Source organism: Olea europaea, chromosome 1 (assembly GCF_002742605.1).
Source record: "Olea europaea var. sylvestris chromosome 1, O_europaea_v1, whole genome shotgun sequence".
NCBI lineage: Eukaryota > Viridiplantae > Streptophyta > Magnoliopsida > Lamiales > Oleaceae > Olea > Olea europaea.
Window position 1 is genome coordinate 12,887,321 of NC_036237.1, and position 18,793 is coordinate 12,906,113.

The 18,793-nt window shown below is 32.9% G+C and overlaps 1 protein-coding gene across 1 annotated transcript; it reads left to right on the top strand.

Moving 5' to 3' along the window:
• Positions 1-3,137: 3,137 nt before the first annotated feature.
• Positions 3,138-9,306, top strand: LOC111394832 (membrane-anchored ubiquitin-fold protein 3-like). The gene is made up of 5 exons (XM_023020852.1): positions 3,138-3,281; positions 3,621-3,751; positions 3,898-4,115; positions 6,303-6,473; positions 8,887-9,306. The coding sequence occupies exons 3-5, from the start codon at positions 3,983-3,985 to the stop codon at positions 8,937-8,939; spliced, it is 357 nt and encodes a 118-aa protein (XP_022876620.1). The 5' UTR covers positions 3,138-3,281; positions 3,621-3,751; positions 3,898-3,982; the 3' UTR covers positions 8,940-9,306.
• The last annotated feature ends 9,487 nt before the right edge of the window (positions 9,307-18,793 follow it).

Below are 18,793 nucleotides of genomic sequence, written 5' to 3' on the forward strand. Positions count from 1 at the left end.
TTTTGGAATAATATTTTGATAGATAATGTGAGATTAAAAAATAAGAAAAAACTTTGAGATTTGTATGTAATATTATTTTATTGAATAATATGTGGTTAGAATGGAAAATGAGCTCGTAGGCTCGTATTGCCCACGGCTCAACTCGAAGAAAGATTGAATCGACCAACTTGAGGCTTGGACCAATCCCAAATTTCGAGACTTTGGCTTGAGTCTAAGACGAATTATGAAACAGGCCGAAAAATGGCCCTTGTTAATGGAGCTGCTTGATGGAAAGATTCAATAGATTAAGAGCCTGTTTGTGAGTAATTTTGAGAATTGATTTTTTGACCGTTAGGAGAAAAGTGGGGTCCACTTGTGAGAGAAAAAGTCAAATATGACGGTTGAAATAGTGAAATAATGATCAAAAAAATTAATTTTTTGGGTGAAAAAATTGCTCCCAAACAGGGCCTAAATCAATCGATGACGTGGCTAAATAGAAGCTATATGGTACATTGTGCAGGAAAAGTGGATTCTTTAATGTTGTCACTTGTCATTGGTCAACCTAAAATGTTGCTACAAATTGTAGATTTTCCACGAAAATGGTCTCATTTTTATTTGAGTGAATATTATTTTCTTACACTATTTAGTCACTAGTTTCAAGAATAAAAATAAAATAGTTATCTAATTGTCACAATCCCAATTTAGTCATTTAACTTTACGTATAAATATTTCAAAATTTTATATACTTTGTGAAGAGAGAAAACTTTTGACTATTTGTAGAGTATAGAGTAGGCAAGCAACAATAAATATAAGATGGTTAACAATTTTCTTATATACTTGGTTACTTTGCAAAAAGTATATTAGAGACTAATAGATATATAAAAGTTACACAACAAAAGTTTTCACTACACAAAAATTGCACTACGCAAAAGTCGCACTATACACCATATCTTACTATCATAACCAACCGATTTGTACTAATATTTATACTACATATCAAAGACCACCGGGACACATTATTTCTCTAGGAAAATCATTTGAAAATAAGTACGTCATAATAGTGGCCTCGAAGTAGTCAACATAGTAATGAGATCCTACAAAGTGATGGAAACCCAAAAATTATGGATACGTCATCCATGTGTGGACTTCCTTGACATACATGCAATAATGGCCATCTTTTGAAGTCATCAATTCACCCGAGGTAAAGTCTATTCGATGGTGATCATCTACAAGAAAATAAAATAATGTGAATAGATTTATTCAGTGAGTAATTTCTACTATAATCTTTCTTTAATTTGAATAAGAAAAGAAAACAATAGGCCCCAATTATAGATGTTCAATCCTACCCGTGCGTGCAATGTGAAAATAACAATATATGAGATCATTAGTTGATTACACCACTTTGGTGTAAAATCAATAATATCAATCATTATCCAATGTAATGCCATTATTCAATGCAATGTCAATATCAATGGGTAGAATCTTGGATCTATAATTGATTTGAAAAGCAAGAAGTAATCTAATGAACATAATTGCAATAAATATGTTTGAAATAAAAATATGCATAGAATACTCACCTTCAAGTTGCAAGACAATTAAAGTGCTATCTTTATAAAATTACTTGACTTTGGTTTTTTTTTTTTGTTTTTTGTGTGCATTTCCATTTCTCTCCTTCTCCCCTATTTATATTATTAATTTAGAATTAAATTAATAATTAATTTATTTTTCCTTAATCATTATTTTGTCACCTTTTACCATATTATGTTATTTGTTATTGTAGTATTTAGAGTGACAAAGTCATTTATTGAGAGTAGCCACCTTATACCATTTGTCATTTTCATATTTAGAGTAACAATGTCATTTATTGAGAGTAGCCACCTCATTTTCCTTAATTTTTTTTCACATGATTTTTAACCAAAATTCTTTTTATAAGCTTATAATATTATTAATTTTTTTTTTTACTATGTTACATGAAATATACATCACAATACAAGTTATGAATATGCATTATAAACTTACTGAAGTTTTGGGATGTCACACTAATATTTTCCAATTATAACATATATGTTTAAAAATTATAAAAAAGGAATGCACAAGCCAAAAAAAATTATAAAAATTATTTTTTGACTATGTTGATTGTAGTCGGTTCCAAGTTCGAAAAAAAGGAGAATTTTAACTTTTACTTAATCTACAATTAATATAAATTGTACAAAATTTGCATTGTTAAAAAGATTTTAAAAATTCAAGAATAAAAAAAAAATTTAAATCGTGAGCCGGCCTTGCTCGGGCAAAAAAGCCTGAGCTTTTTGGCCGAGCCTCACACGAGCTGACTCGGTTTGGCTTAGCTTGATTCGATGACACTTAATTGAAAATAAAAAAGAGAAAAATATATTTTGAAAATAATGAGAACCAAACAAGGGCTAACTTGAACTCAACTTTTACATTTTATTTTGAGAAAAGCTAGAAATTAATTTTTAATGGTTCTCAAGGTTTGCCTTTTGTTTTTGTGTGGACTCATTTTTTCTTTGCATTAACTTGACATTTTCTAGTAATTAGCTATTCGGTCACTTATATAAATTCTATTAAATTCTATTAGCTTTAATAAAAGAAGTAGAGGACCATTATTCATGTCACACTAATTACTTTTTCATATGTTCGATTAGATATTCTCTTAAATTACTAAGAGTCCATTTGACAGAATTTTTTAAAAAGCTAAAAGTTGAGACCAAAAAGTTGCTTTTGAATATATCTGAAATTTTCTAAAGTGCTCTATTTGATTAGAAGAGTTTTTAGAAAAAATTGATTTAAGATAGGTTTTTTAGAAAGCTTTCTTACGAGAAGTAGAAATCCTATCAAATGGACTTTAACCTTCATATACTTATATTGACAAATTAAGTGCTTTTGTGAGAGATTATAGTAAAGAGTAGTGTCTTCAATGAAATATACGAATAATAAGTAGATAGTAAGTGTGAATGTTTAGTTAAAATTGATTTTGACTTCATATTATTAGAAAATTATAATTCACTATATGCACTAAATTAATAATTAAGTAGAAGTAAATTTGTTTAATAAAGTAAAATAAAGTTTATGACTAATCTGAACTTTTGCTGCAAGTTGAGTGACTGACCGTCAAAAAGAGACTTGTAAGCATATAGACAGGCAAAAGCGTCAAAAATCAACGAATCTGTCTCTCATCTCAAATCGTCGTTCTCAATCTGTCTCCGGCGTTCGCTTACTTCAGACCACGCTCGCGGAATTTTTCTGAGTCTAGCCGATCTATAATCAAATGGCATCTTGATTAGGTTAAATATTCAATATCGCCCTTTATTTTTTATTTTTTGAAGTATTAATTCTTATGCTAATTCTTACTCGTTTATTCGTTTAATCAGATAATCCGATGGAAAAGAAACTAATAAGTAGTGTATAGAGTGGAAAATTGGAGAATTGTATAGCTAAAATGTAAAACCTCGTATGTATTTTATTTTGGCTGAGTCTCTAATCAGAATATTACAAAATAGAATCTTCTTTGACAAGCTTAATTTTAGAGATAGATTTTTTGGAGATCTGAAGATTTATGAGGAATTTAACATTTAGTAGTGATATTTATAGTCGAGAATCTATTTGACCTGCTTGTTTTGCAGGGGTTTTGTAAGGTTGCGCCTGTACCGAGAAGCCATCGGATCATATGAAGTGGTTACCTGGTTGTCTGGGGGGTGATTCAAATGTACAGTCGCTATTGCATTTTCTTGGATTTTCCTGTCGAATTATCAAGGTTAGTAGGAATTTTTATGATTTCATCTATTTTGTTTTTGATATTGACCATTTTATAATTTTGATTAATTATTTTTTCTATGTGCATTGAGATGAATGTTATTGAGTATTATTGGATTATTCATTTTGTCTGGATTTTTTGGGCAGTTGAACACTTTCAAAACGAATTCTTTTAATCAAACTTTTGTGATTGCTTTGCTTTGGAGTTCTGTAAACTGTTTGGAGGGCTACCATGGCTGAAGGAGATGATTGCGTTGAGCTGAAGTTTAGAATCTTTGATGGGACAGATATAGGTCATGGAACCTACTTTTCGTCCACTACAACCGATATTCTTAAGCAAAGGCTTCTAGCTGAGTGGCCTCAAGGTTAACATTTTGCAACTCTAGTACTTGAATTAATCTTTATGAGGCATAATGTTTGATAAGTTCTCTTATTTATGTAATGTGATAATTAGTACTTTTTGCTCCCTAAGTAGATGATATATTGTACAGTTGTTATGCACTTATGCTGCCCATATATTTTTATATTTTGATTGGAGACACGTGTCATGACTATTCTTGGGCCTTGCAGCAGTGGCAGCTCAAGAACTTCATTATCAGAATATGAACTTTTAGGTCATGTGAGGAACATTAAGTAGAATACATAGAAGTTGAGTCCAGGAGGGATAGATTTTCTATCAGCCATTGAATAGAGGAAAGTAGACGAAAACTTTTCCTGCTAGAATAGAAGATCCAAACACTGGATCTGGCTAGAGGATTAGCAGATATCACTATGAGGTTGCTTTTTCCAGCAACAGGAGGTTCAAATGCATTAGCAAAGGTTTAAAATATGAGACCCAATGGTACCTAATAGGGCAAAATATGAATGTCTGAAAAGAACTTTTGATACATCAAAATACTCTCTCTCACTGGTTGGTAGCTGGTAGAACATATATTTATGAAGTTTGGTTCGTAGTGGCGTCCTAACAAAATCCTAGCCTTTATAAGGACAGAGCAGCCTAGCATCACCAAAATTATTAAACAAAAGCGTATAAATAAATGCAAATGTTTCTGGATAAAGATACTGCTGAAATTTATAATCGCTAGAATATGCCTAATAAGTAATAATTTAAAGAATAATGCTATATATCACTTGTGATGTAGTGGTTCCCATATGTCACAATTGGTGGTCAATTATATATATTTTTTTGTGACCACCATTTGTGTGGGTGTCTCCTCCAATGCCACATAGACTAGTTTTTATCAACACTACTGATAAATAATATTACTGTAATTCAAAAAATTAAATCCTAGGAGTTCATTTCTTAACAGTGTTTTTTTACTCCTCTATTCTGTTCTTCAGTCTTTGATGCATTTGTTCTCCCTATAGAAAATTTCAGCTTGATGGAAAATCCCAAGCTTAATGTTGTCGGTCTTGAAAAAGGTTTGTGTTGAAATCACCCAGGAGTATTTAGCCTTGCAAGATGGTCCTTGCTGATTCACACGGGATTTCACGTGTCCCATGCTACTTGGGTCAGAGCGTAAGCTAGTAATGCTTTCGGTTACTGGACTTTCGCCATCTAGGGTATAGAAAATTTTAGCTTGATGGAATATCCCAAATCTAATGTTGTGGATCCTGAACAAGCCTTGTGTAGTAGTTGAAGAGTGGATTGCTGTCCCAGGTGGCAAATAGTGTAGGTGGTCATACCTGCTGACTTTTGAATTTTTAGGGCATTCATGATTGTCCCAGTATATCTAGGAGATGTCACTGGAACAACTTTGTATAAAACTTGTTCTCCTATTTTGAATTTATGGGGCATTCATGATTGTCCCAGTATATCTAAGAGACGTCACTGGAACAACTTTGTATAAAACTTGTTCTCCTGGTAGATCACCTGTTTAACATTGAAGAAGTAACTCAATCACAGTGACAATTTGGTTTTCTTAGCCCAACCAGGACATTGAGTATGGCCTTGCAAGTATATCTCTTCCACCTTACAGGATGTTTCAATTAAGTCTCTTTCAGCTCAATAATGCTTGAATCCGTTATGAAATGGTTTTTAAATGAGACCCAAGATGGAGCTTAAGAGGGGTAAAATGTGATATTGGAAAGAGATTTAATATCACTAAAATATTCTGCCTTCCACTGGTTAGTATTTAAATATAAGTTCCATTTTTCTGAAGCAGCTGCTCCCTGACAAAACCCTGATAAGGAATCATTAGCCTAGTGTCCCTAAAGCTTAATAAACAAAAGCATACCTATATAATGAAATTTAATAAAAGTATCTGAAAATATTCTAAGATATTGCTGAATTATAAAATATGGCAACACTCATAATAAATAAATAAATAAATAAACTCTAGGTCAATTTCTTTGTAGTCTTGGTAGTCTCTTCTTTGTAGACAACATATGGAAGGTGATTGTTTTAGAATAATTTGTTGAAGAACGGATATGATGGTAGAACCTGTTTCTGTAATTTCCTGTGCTGAGCAGCATGTTTTAGGCTAATAACATATTTGTTGATTGTTTTCTCAATTTTACATGAAATTCTAATTATGCATTTGCATTTATAGATAAATCTGTTATTCCAAAGTCGGTAAATGATATGAAACTTATACATGCTGGAAAAGTTTTGGACAAAGGCAAGACACTTGCTGAGTCCAGAATACATGGTGGTGATTTTCCACAAGGAATCATCACCATGCATGTTGTTGTACAGCCTCCTCCTGCAAAAAAGAAGACAGGTGTGTTCATATTCATTGTTTTGTATGTGAATTAGGCAATATTTTTAAAACACTGCATCCAATTCAATATGAGAAGATTCCTCAAACTATAATTTGCATTTTGTTTACTACATTCTCTGATATGATGTGACTTTGGTCATTTTGTTCAATTGGTGGAAAAGTAATCCTCGTACAAGGAAAACTCTTTCCCCTCATGTGGCAAAGTGTGCCAACTGCAAGCGTTGGAAGTTTGTTTAAACTGGACTTATTGACCATTTAACCTAGTTTTAAGGTAGCCAAAGTAAAGGGTGAATGAAGTATTTTTATCCACGGTTGGCGGGATGAGTACAGGCATTCTTTCTCTGATAATAGTAGTTCTTTGTTATACTAGAGCACTCAAAATATTTGCTGTTTTTGACCCAGGAGGTCCAGATTCTTAAAGATCAAATTTAAACTGCTTATAAGTCTGGTTGGTGGGTCATTTGAATTTGGTTGCAAAGGTTTACATTTTTTATGTTAGGCTATAGTATTTAGAACTTTCAAGGTGGATATATTTGGACAATAATGTGAATTTGGCTGTTTGTGCCATCAAATTAGCATCATGGTATCAAAGCCAATGAGACGCACATTGAAATTTTAAGAAAAATACAAAATTTACTTCTAAAGGTTGTCAAGCCTATTCCACATGAACTAGTGAAAGTTGCATTTAGATCCCTTGTTACTTACCTGATAGTCAAAAGTAAGGGGATAAAAGCGACAAAGATAAAGAAACATAAAACAACATAAAAAGCATTCATTAATTTTGAATTAAACCTTTCTGTGGCCTTTCTTTCTTAATCCAACTCTGACACAAAAATTCTTCACATGCTGTACTGAAAGCTGCACACAGTCTCTTGTCATCCCTGGTTATAGAAAGCAAGCGAAAACATGTCAAAACTGTTGAACAAAAAAATTGGCATTTGATCCAAACCCTTCTGTAGTTTTTCTATTCTTCCCAGTTCTAGCAAAGATTTCTCATTTCCCTAAGCATGTTTGGGTAAGCTTAAAAAATAAAAGTTAAATTCACATTTTGCCAATTATTTGCTTACAACGTGTTTTGATAACTTCTACATAAAACAGTTGCTTCTTTTAGAAGTAACTCATACCTTGGTTTCAAAATAAACTTATTTCCAACTTTTACTAATCAAAATAAATTATTTATTATTGACTTTGTTTACTTAAGTGTAATTAACTAGAAGTAAACTTTTAAAGATTAGGCAGACAATCTCTTGATAGTTTTTTATTTATTTATTATTTTTTTAATATATAACTATAAACAGTTCCAACAATGAAAATATATTGTTGACTATTTTATCCACATTCTGCATTTGAATAAAATATCAATTTTTCTACCTTAAATGGATATTTTGTTTTTAAGTAATTTCAATTCATTTGGATGACCTGATCATACTGGCAATGTGATGATTGGACTGCAGACTTGCTGAACTGTTGCAGTAACTGGAAATCCTAAAGAACATTCTTACGTTGTAACATAACAAAAGCACAGTAGACAAAATATGATATTTACTTGATTTAACAAATTAAAATTGAGTAGTGGTATCTCTTACTCTTTGTATGCTTACAAGCACAGGGCAATTTCACACTTTACTTGTAAGTCATGCCACAGTGTTGTAGAAGAGATTGCAATTTTCAATGGTTTATAGAATGCCAGAGATTAATTGTGGTTATGTCTTGCATTTCCTTACTTGTGACCTGCATTCCCTTCTGTGCTAGGGACAAAATTTCTTATACTCGAGAAGTTAATATATCGTACCGGTCTTTGGTGTTCATTCTATAGCTTTTCTCTTATAATGCATATGAAAATGTTTCCGAGAAAGGGTAGAAGAATGGGACCTATTATGGGACATACAGTTCATCACATACTCAAACATCATGTTTCAACTGGGTGTTCTAGTTGAACTCTGTTCTAGTTGAACTCTTGGAAAGAAAAGAACTTGGGTTGTAGCACTTAATAGCACATAGATGCATTTATCATGGTGATCCTCTACCTTTAGAAAATTAATTTCGTCAATATTCAAATTTGATTTGTGAGATTTTGACCAAGTGACTACATGATCTTGAGTTTTTAATAGCACTCAACAAAAAGGATAAAACCATTTTCTGATGCTGTTCTTGTGAAGGTTCTGAGCTAGTAAACTGGTAGTTTTAGTGGAAATAGGAAATCAATTAATAGAATATAATCAGCATGTATTTTCTTTTTGATACATTGGTTACATGAAACATTCTTTATAAAATTATGACGTTTTCATCATCTCATATGATGATCTTGCATTGTTATTTCCATCGTAGGATGTAAGTAGAGTGCTTTTCATTTATAACGATTGTGAGAGGATCCTACACTGAGCATTCTAATTTTGTGTTGTTTCGTGTGCAGATAGGAACCAGGAGAAAAAAAAGCAGAACCTATGTTCATGCAGCATCCTTTAGAACCAAAATCATGCTGTACAATACCATTTCTTTCTGATTGTACCTTTCTGTATGATGTTAAACATTTGAGACAGCCCGTCTTCGAAAAAAAGAATAAAAAAATCTGATTGGTATCTATAGTTTAGAAGGTCGAATTCTTCTAATTGCTTCTGTTTTCGTCGGGATTGTGATCGTTTTCTGACATTGGGAATTGAGATGTACACGGTTGATCCGTTAGGCACTGTCTATTATATACGTGTTAGACATTATTGCTTACTTTACCAAGTTGCCTAGCTGATCAAAACTTGACCAATGAATAATGTAGTTGCTTGAAGATGTTTTTTTGTGTTTGGAAATTGGTAGAATATAGATCTCTATTTATTGGGTACGGACTTAAATTCTCATATTTGAAATCATACGAAGACAAGTAGTTATCTATCAATTTCGTTAGTGGTGTTACTTGAAAGGTAGAGAATTTTCTTTTAAAAGTATAGTGGAGAAAACCCGATACTAATTTGGGTGCTCGTTCTTTGTTTAATGTTTCATGGAATTGAGCGATCTTTGAAGAATTAAGAATTCTACTGTTGATGTTATTACAAATCAATATCATTCGATAAACCTGCAAATTTGTCATTTTCTTCCCTATTTCGGATTCTAAAGTTGATTAAAATTCAAAGTTAAAGCATTTTCAATACAGGGTAATTAGCACAAAACATCCTTACCTTTCGATGTTTTTGTGAAAAACGTCCCTACCTTTCATTTTTTGGTGGATTATACCCCCACCCTTACCTTTTTTTGCGCAAAACGTCCTTATGTCAACTCTCCGTTAAAATGTTCCGTTAAAAAAAGATAATTAGCACAAAAGGTTCCTACCTTTCAAAGTTATTGTGCAAAACGTCACTACCTTTTAATTTTTATCAGAATTAGCACAAAAGGTCCCTACCTTTCAATATTATTGTGCAAAACGTCCTTACCTTTTATTTTTTGCATTTTCACCCCTACATTTCACCTTTCATTGCGCAAAAGGTCGTTTTCATCAATTTTTTCAATAAAATGACGATTTTACCTTCCTATTGAAATAAAACAAAAAGAAAAGAAAAAAATAATTAATTAATTGCAATCATAGTTCTAAATCTTTCAAAACATTACGGATAAATCATAAATTCTCCACTACCGTCACTTTGACAACCCCACCAAGCCATCACCTATAGATCCATATAGCACCACTTTTCGACCACAACACCTATCGGACTCCACCACCACTAGCCTCGCCTCACTCTTCCCAATATCCTCCTCCATAGTATTGGTCACCAATCTGTCCGAAACAACCACATTTATGGTGGTGGAGTCCGATGGGCATGGTGGCCGAAAGGTGGTGTTATGTGGATTTATAGTTGGCAACTTGATAGGTTGTGAAAGTGGTGGTGGTTGAGAATTTATGATTTCTTTGTAATTTTTTAAAAATTTAAGGACTATGGTTGCAATTGGTAATTCATCTTTTCTTTTTGTTTTATTTGAATAGGAGTGTAAAATCGTCATTTTATTGAAAAAAAGGATGAGAAGGACTTTTTTTCCAATGAAAGGTGAAAGGTAGAGGTGAAAATACTAAAAAATGAAAGGTATGGACGTTTTGCACAATAACATTGAAAGGTAGGGACCTTTTGTGCTAATTATGCCAAAAAATGAAAGACAGGGATGTTTTGTACAATAATATTGAAAGGTAGTGACCTTTTGTGCTAATTACCTTTTGATTTAACGGAACATTTTAATGGAAAGTTGACAAAAGGACGTTTTACGCAAAAAAGGGTAAAGGTGAGGGTGTAATCCACCAAAAAATGAAAGGTAGGGATGTTTTCCACAAAAACATCGAAAGGTAGGGACGTTTTGTGCTAATTACCCTTCAATACATTTTATGTTGGCCTTGTTTGATAGGCTCACATTTTCCATAGAAAATGGAAAATCAATAACATTTTCCAACTTTTCATGTGTTTCATAGATGAAATTTTTCATGGAAAACGAATTTCAGATTTTCATGCCACATGGACATTTTTTCATGTTTTGGAGGAATTTGAATTCTCACTTCTTTTTCCGGTTTACTGTAGCTTTTTTTTTTCGTTTATTTTTTTATTTTTATTTTTTGTTGGCAATGAAAAGAAATTCTAAGAATTATTGTAAAAAAATATTTCCCTTTAATTGACAATTTTCATGTAAAACAAAGTAAAACGAACATTAAAAGATAGATGATTTTTATGGATTTTTTTTGGGCAATGGAAACAAATTTCATACCCAATACCAATAAAATATATCCTTTTAATTGACAATTTTTATGTAAAACAAAGTCAAACGAACATAAAAAAATACTTTTATTTTAACATTTTTCACATGAAAAATTATACCAATCAAATACAATAACTTATAATTCCCAAGAAAACAATTTCTAGGCAATTCAGTTTCTTGGAATTCTTTTTCTTTTCATCCAAATTTTATCTTCGCAATCAAACGGGCCCGTAGGGTAATTAGTACAAAAGGTTTCTACCTTTCAATGTTATTGTGCAAAATGTCCATACTTTTCATTTTTTTCGTATTTTCTCTCTTACTTTTCACATTTCATTGTACAAAATGTCATTTTTATTTATTTTTTCAATAAAATAATGATTTTACCCTCATATTTAAATAAAACAAAAAGAAAATAAAAATAATAACTAATTGCAATTATAGTTCTAAATTTTTCAAAAACATTACTGATAAATCCTAAATTCTCCACTACCACTACTTTCATAGCCCTACCAAGCCGTTACCTATAGATCCACATAGCACTATCTTCCGACCACAACAACCGTCGGACTCGCCTCACTCTCCCCAACATCCTCATCCACAGTATTGGCCACCAATCTGTTCGAAACAATCACATTTACAGTCCAAAATATCAAACTGTCGTATACAACCCGTCACAATAATTCCACTTTCGATGCCACCCACTGTCGTGGACTACCACCGACAGTTATCCCTCGCCTTGACGAACCTACACATGGCCTCACATTAATCAAAACTACCTCAAATCATTTTGTTGTAATTCTAGAACATTCTGCAATGGCAATGGCCATTTTACCAAACTCTTCTCCTTCAATTGATGCATCCCACAACATTAAATCCCCGAATTAGCATCAATCGTACCATCAACAAATCCAAACGAAAATGGGTGTGAATATAATTGAACGAATTATCCCCTCAACAGTTTTAAATTCTAGTCCAAAACTCTCTACGGGTGCAATGCACGGCGAGCGTTGTCTGACCAAAATTGGTGGGTCCTAAGTGCTCCAATCTTTCAAATTCGTGTGTGGGAGGAGGTGGGGAAGTGAGGCAAGGTTGGTGGTGGTGAAGTCTGGTGGGCATGGTGGCCGAAAGGTGGTGCTATGTGGATCTATAGGTGACAGCTTGGTAAGTTGTGAAAGTGATGGTTGTGAAGAATTTATGATTTTTTTGTAATTTTTTAAAAACTTAAGAACTAGTTGCAGTTGGTAATTCATCTTTTCGTTTTGTTTTATTTGAATATAGGGTAAAATCATCATTTTATTGGAAAAATGAAAAAATGGCTGAAAATGACCTTTTGCGCAATCAAATGTGAAAGGTAGAGGTAAAAATGTAAAAAAAAAAAATGAAAGATGGGGACATTTTGCACAATAATATTGAAAGTTGGGAACCTTTTATACTAATTATCCTTCTATGTATTATTATTTAGGATGGCATGCAACTTGAAAGGCTTTGGATTTATATGGCATTGCTATCTAATAGATACTCAAGTCCAAAATTGATTATCAACAAGCTGTGATTATTAAGAATATGTTTTGTCCCTCCCCCCTAAAATAAAAACAAAATTTTATCTACATCTAAATCTAGATATGAAATATAAATCTAGTGAAGAGAATATAATTTTTCTAAGTCGACATGTTTAAATTTATGCAAAGGAATATATTATGTCTATTTTTTCCTTTATCACATCAGCTTGATAGAGTTCTTCGTACATTTTATTTGAAATGACTTTTTTAACACATTGTTTAATTCATGTGACAAATTTTTGATGTGTTCCATGGAAGCATTAGAGATGCCCTTACAATCCCACGATTACCACTCTTCTTTCCCAAGAATCGATTGTAAGTGAAAAAATGATCGCATAATTCAAAAAATGGTTTGTATTTTGCAGTAAAATTTGCCATTTTCAAATTTAAACATAGCATGTTACATTGTCTTTAAAATAACTATAACCCACTATGTTACATCTTATGTAAACCTAGAAATGACACCTATAGAATAGACGGTTTCTTGTCTAGTGATATTTAAATAAATTAAACTTTGAACACATGGTCAAAAGCTTCTAGCATCTTGCAAAAACTTTCCTTCTTTTTTTGTTTTTTGTTTTTTGTTTTTATCAAAACTTGAGATGTGTCTCCATCGAAGTAGTAATTTCTTTTTGACTCCCCCATTTCAAACCGCTCCAACAGGCATATGTTCTTTGAGATATAAAAAAACCATGATATGATTTCTCCACTTCTGAGCGAAGAAATCATCAAATTTCACCAAAACATTTCATTACGAATCGAATTGGCAAATCATTTCTCAAGCGATAAATATTTCAATCCTTTCTTAATTGATTCTAATTTTACAAACAAATTAGAATCTGACTTAGAAACTTTAAATCCACTAAAGAAGTATTGAGCAACTTTACCATACCAAGCATGTGGTGCTTCTTTAAAGCTATACAACACCTTCAACCGACAAGCATAATTGGGAAATTGCTAGGAGATGAGTCATTGGGCTTGTTCCATCTATACTTTGCAATCCAATTCGTTGTAAATAAATGCATTATTTACATCAAGTTGTCATAGCTTCCAACTTCTATAAGCAGCAACTTGGCCCATGTATTGGATTGGACTTGGCCCACTCTTATACTTAATATTACCTACATATTGTTGCCTTCTTTGTTCTTGATATTCAAGCGTGTTTTGATCTTTGCTTGTGAAAAAAACGAATGCCTCTTCTCTGTGATTGTGTCTATTGTCTTTCTTCTTCATCCTAGCCTTTGTGGCAGGAAAACAACTTTCCTTTTGTATCCCAATTGGGTACAATCAAAAGCAATTAGAGTGTGGAATAATTGAAGGTTTCGGTCAAGATTTTGGGTATTTGACTTGGTTTAGGACTATGACTGAGCTCGAATATACACCTTGTGGGCAATTCTTCCTCAATAATTGGTATCAAAGCTACTTTGGTGGTGGATTTTAAACTAAAAACAGACCCATAATTCAACAGACTCAAGCAGAAACAAGAATGGAAGAAAGTTGTCCAATTTTGTGCAGAAATCGGACCTACAACCTTGTTTTCCGGCCAATCCAGAGTTCTTTTGGTGAAATAGAGACTGGATTCATGATGTACACAAGCCATCTTGGTGGCCAGCATGTAGAGGTGACAATCGTCGATGGCGAGGGCTTGTGGAGGCACGTCCAGTATTGTTTGGGGATGTTTTCTTTAGATAGTTTGATCCTTATAGTTTTTCTAATATTTTGGTGTCATTATTTTTCTGTTTCAGTTTATACTGTTGAATCTAGAAGATTTTGCCCTTGGTCGCTTAGGATCTGAAATCTACTTGATTGTCTTCCTGTATTTGCTGAAACTTTAGGGCAAATAGCGATTGTTCTAAAGCAGCAAATTCACATCTCTCATTATTTATGGATTGTAGATTGGTTCGCTCTAATAAATTGGCTTATTCCATTAAGGATTGGGGTTACCATCTGGGATAATCATTATTTGTGCTTGAAATTTAGGACTATTTGCCCTATTTGAAGTGTTACATTTGATTGCAAGTTGATAATTGCTTCTATGTTTAATAACCTGCATCATGTGAGAAATTGATTTTATTGACATCCATTTGTGTTGTATTGATCATTCCATTACAATACTTGAACTCGACCCATTTGACCATTCTTTGGATACTGAGATTTCGAATATCACGAAATCCTGAAAATCTAGAGCGGTGTATATTATGACCTTAAGATTACTTTGTGTAACCTAATTGTGCATTTTGGTGGTTCTATTTTTTCAAAAATGACTTCACATTTTGAAATAGAAATTGTCAATAGAAAATGAGACTTTTCAATTTGGCAACAAGACATGAGGGAAATTTTGGTTCAATGAAAGGTTTCAAAGGCTATCTATGGATATTTTTCTGAAAATTTGTCAAAAGAACAAACAAAAAGTTTGACGAACTTACTCATACTTCAATTATTTTACACCTATCAAATATTGTTTTGAGAATAGTTGTTAAACTTGATGCTACAAAAGAACTTTGAAAAAAGTTGGAGGACTTATATTTACGTAAGTTTACTCCTAACAAGTGTACTTCCTTGAAAGTTTTTTCAGTTTTATAATGGATTCTATCTGGATGACAATTTGGATGTTTTTAACAAGCTTGTTCAAGATATTGTTAATGTGATGAGAAGGTATTTGAAACCTATAATGTCATTATTTTGCTAAATTCTATGCCATATTTACATGAGGAGGTTAAGAATACAATTAAGTACAGTATGAATACCTTAACACCTGAGATTGTCATAGATTCCTTTAAGAGTAAAAGGAAATGGAAACTAAGGCTAAAAAAGAAGATAAGAGGAGTGAGGTATATACCATCGAGAAGTAGAATGAAGTTTAAGCAAATGAGTTTGGATAGAGCTCAAGATAGTAATGACTCAAGTGATGAGGGTGATAAAAAGAAGGGCAAATGTCAAGACAACTCCAGCTGTAGACAGTATTAAAATTGTGGAACGCTTGGGCACTTTATTAGGGACTAACACAAGAAAAGATAAGCAGAAAAGTAAGATGAAAGGTGAGGCGAACATTACTTTTAGGTCGAGTGATGACCCTAATAAGGTTTATTGAGATAAACTTAGTTATTGTACGTGCATCTATGTGTAATCGTTTCTGCATGTGTGTGATTGCTTAATTTTGTTTCATGGTTATAGGTGCATTTCAATGTGTTTAATACGTGCATTTGCATGAATTTCGAGAGTAATATAATTATTTAGTGTAATGTGTTTGCATGAATAGTGGGTTGGAATGCATTAGCAGTAAGTGTATTGTGTGCCTTTTGGTGAGGTGGAGTAAAGATGCCTATGGATACATTGATGGTTTGTATTGGAGATATGGAGTATGGCATTCGGATTACGAGTCAAAAGGTGATTAAATGTTGGAATACTTTATCTGTGAAAACCCTAGTCAGGTGGAGTGTGAAAGAGACACTTGTGTCACTTTTGTTAGGTAAAGACCCATCATCCACTTAGGTTGTGTAAAGTGAGGTAGTGATAAATGATTATCTCGTGGACTTAAAAGCTATTGTAATTTACTAGTTAGAGATGAGCTTAGTGATCAGTTTAGTGAGTATGGTAGACGATGAAATGAGATATGTGTTATCGAGGTGTGAGTAATATGAAATAGGATAAGATAAGTGTGGTGAGATTTTTTCGTAGGGTCATTTATGTATTTGTTGCATGTGTTGATCGTTTGATTGACTAATTTGGTGTTAATACGTTGTTCTATATGAACATGTTTTGAAAAGATCCGTATGTTATCTTATGTTATATTTTCATCGCATGTTTATTTGTTTTTCGATTACTATGAGTATTTGCTTCTACTTGGTGAGTTTTGACCTTAACTCTGGTGAGTAGGTCTGTGATTCCAATTTTATTGGTTACATTGATTATGCAAGTATTAATTTCGTGTTTTGATTGTTTATAGGTTAACTGGATATCAGGTGGAGATTTGTTGGGTTTGAGCAGCCTAATTTAATTAGAGTCGCTCATGGCCCGTTTTCTCACTTCTTGGACGGCTTGTTAGTGTTGGCCCATTTATTGATTTATTTGGCACATGTATTTGATTGGGCTTGGCCTACTCTTATACCTAATGTTACATATATATAGTTGTCTTGATCTTGATATTCAAGTGTGTTTTGCTCTTTCATTGAATACCATTATTGTCATGATATTGAAAGAAATCACGTAACATGAATTTACCACCAATATTGTCGCTCCTTAAGCATCTTATTTCTGTCCAACTTCTTTGTACAATTTTCTTGAACTCAACAAACTTAAATAATGCTTTACTTCTCCTTCAAAATATACACCCAAGTATTACCAACACCATGACATAGTGCTAACCATCCATATAAACTAGTTCAAACAACCTTGACTTATGTTTAGAAGAACTCTTGAAAGGAAGACGATGTGATTTTCCTTATTGACAGCTCTAACAAATCACATCCTCATACACATCTAAAGAGTTGGTAAGCCATCCAACAACTTCTTTGAAGAAATTTGTCAGTAGCATTTGATAAACTAAATGGCATAGTTGAGCATGCCAAATGGTCGTACTATTAGCTTGTCTTGTCTTCTTCACACATGCTTTCTCTACTGACATGATAAATAAGGAGTCCTTTTTCCCACAAAAAGAACAACATTAGCTACAACATTTCTCTCATCGTCAAGCACATTCACATCATTTGGGCAAAACCAAACATATTTGTCAGAATTTGTAGCTGAGAAACTGAAACTAAATTTTTCTTTAAACCTGGAATATGATAGACATCTTTCAACTTGACATATGCATTATCAGCACCAATCTTCATAATACCTTCTTTCATTAAAGGATAAGTTTAGTTATTAGCTGTGATAATAACTTGCTCTCTATCATGTTGACACTACTTTGAAAATAAAGAACAATGCTACCATGCTTCGACTACGTAGTGAGCTAATTTCTTCATAGTTCGTGCTGATGACAGTTCAATCTCATATACAAAGCACATTCCATATTTAACTTATCACTTATGAGCAACGCATTTGATCTTTTCTCAAAGTTTAAAACAACCATGTGATATTAGGAGTCGATAATGGAAATGTTCGCTTAATCTATGAGATTCACTTGAATACGTTCTCTTACATTATCATCCAACCATTTTGTCTATTGTCCATGTAGTTCTTCATTGATCTTGGTTGGACATTTTCTCCTAGATTTTCTTCAGTGGTTATCTTCTAATAAATTTGGACTCAGCTATGTCGTCCACCACTTTATCCAAGTATAACAATGGTCGACATTTTCTTTTATGTATGATTGTTCAAAAACTTGACCTGGTTGACAAGATGACTCCAAAATAAAGGCTCAGAGCATATATTCTAATACTTGGATTGTTTTTTTTTTCCTTATTTGTAAATACAAGATAAATTGAGATAAGAAAAATCGAAGGATTTCATAGGAAATCTAACGATACTGAAACTCCAAGCTAGCAAACTGTTGCAAAATTGATCTTCAATGTGTAGAATTCAGGCTTAGTTTGCAGTATCTTATCCCAAATGAACATACACAACCACGAGTTCAACAACCCACAACTATGTACTCCCATTGCCCAAGTAAATCTACCACTTTGGTGGCTACAATATATAACACGAAGAAGAGAATAGTAGCATATGAAAGATCTCAAGCACGAAGAGACCAAGGTCAAAGAAAACGATTGCCCTCAATGATATTGTGCACACACACGATTATATCTAGAGGAAATTACACAAAACCTTACTTTAAAAATTCAACATTCTAAAATCAGAGTGGAACTTTCATAATTCAAAAATCAGATTTTTTTTAATATCAATTATTTAAAAAAAACAAATAAAAAGGGAAAATCAAAACCCTACCCATACCGAAACATGTAATTCTCCTCCCCCTCCCTACCCAATTTCTCTCTGTACACCGATTCTCTTCTCTCTATGGGCGCCAGGAAAAGCTTGCAGCGATGGGTGTTGGTGGCGGTTGCAACCGATGATGAAGGAAATGTGCCGGTACCG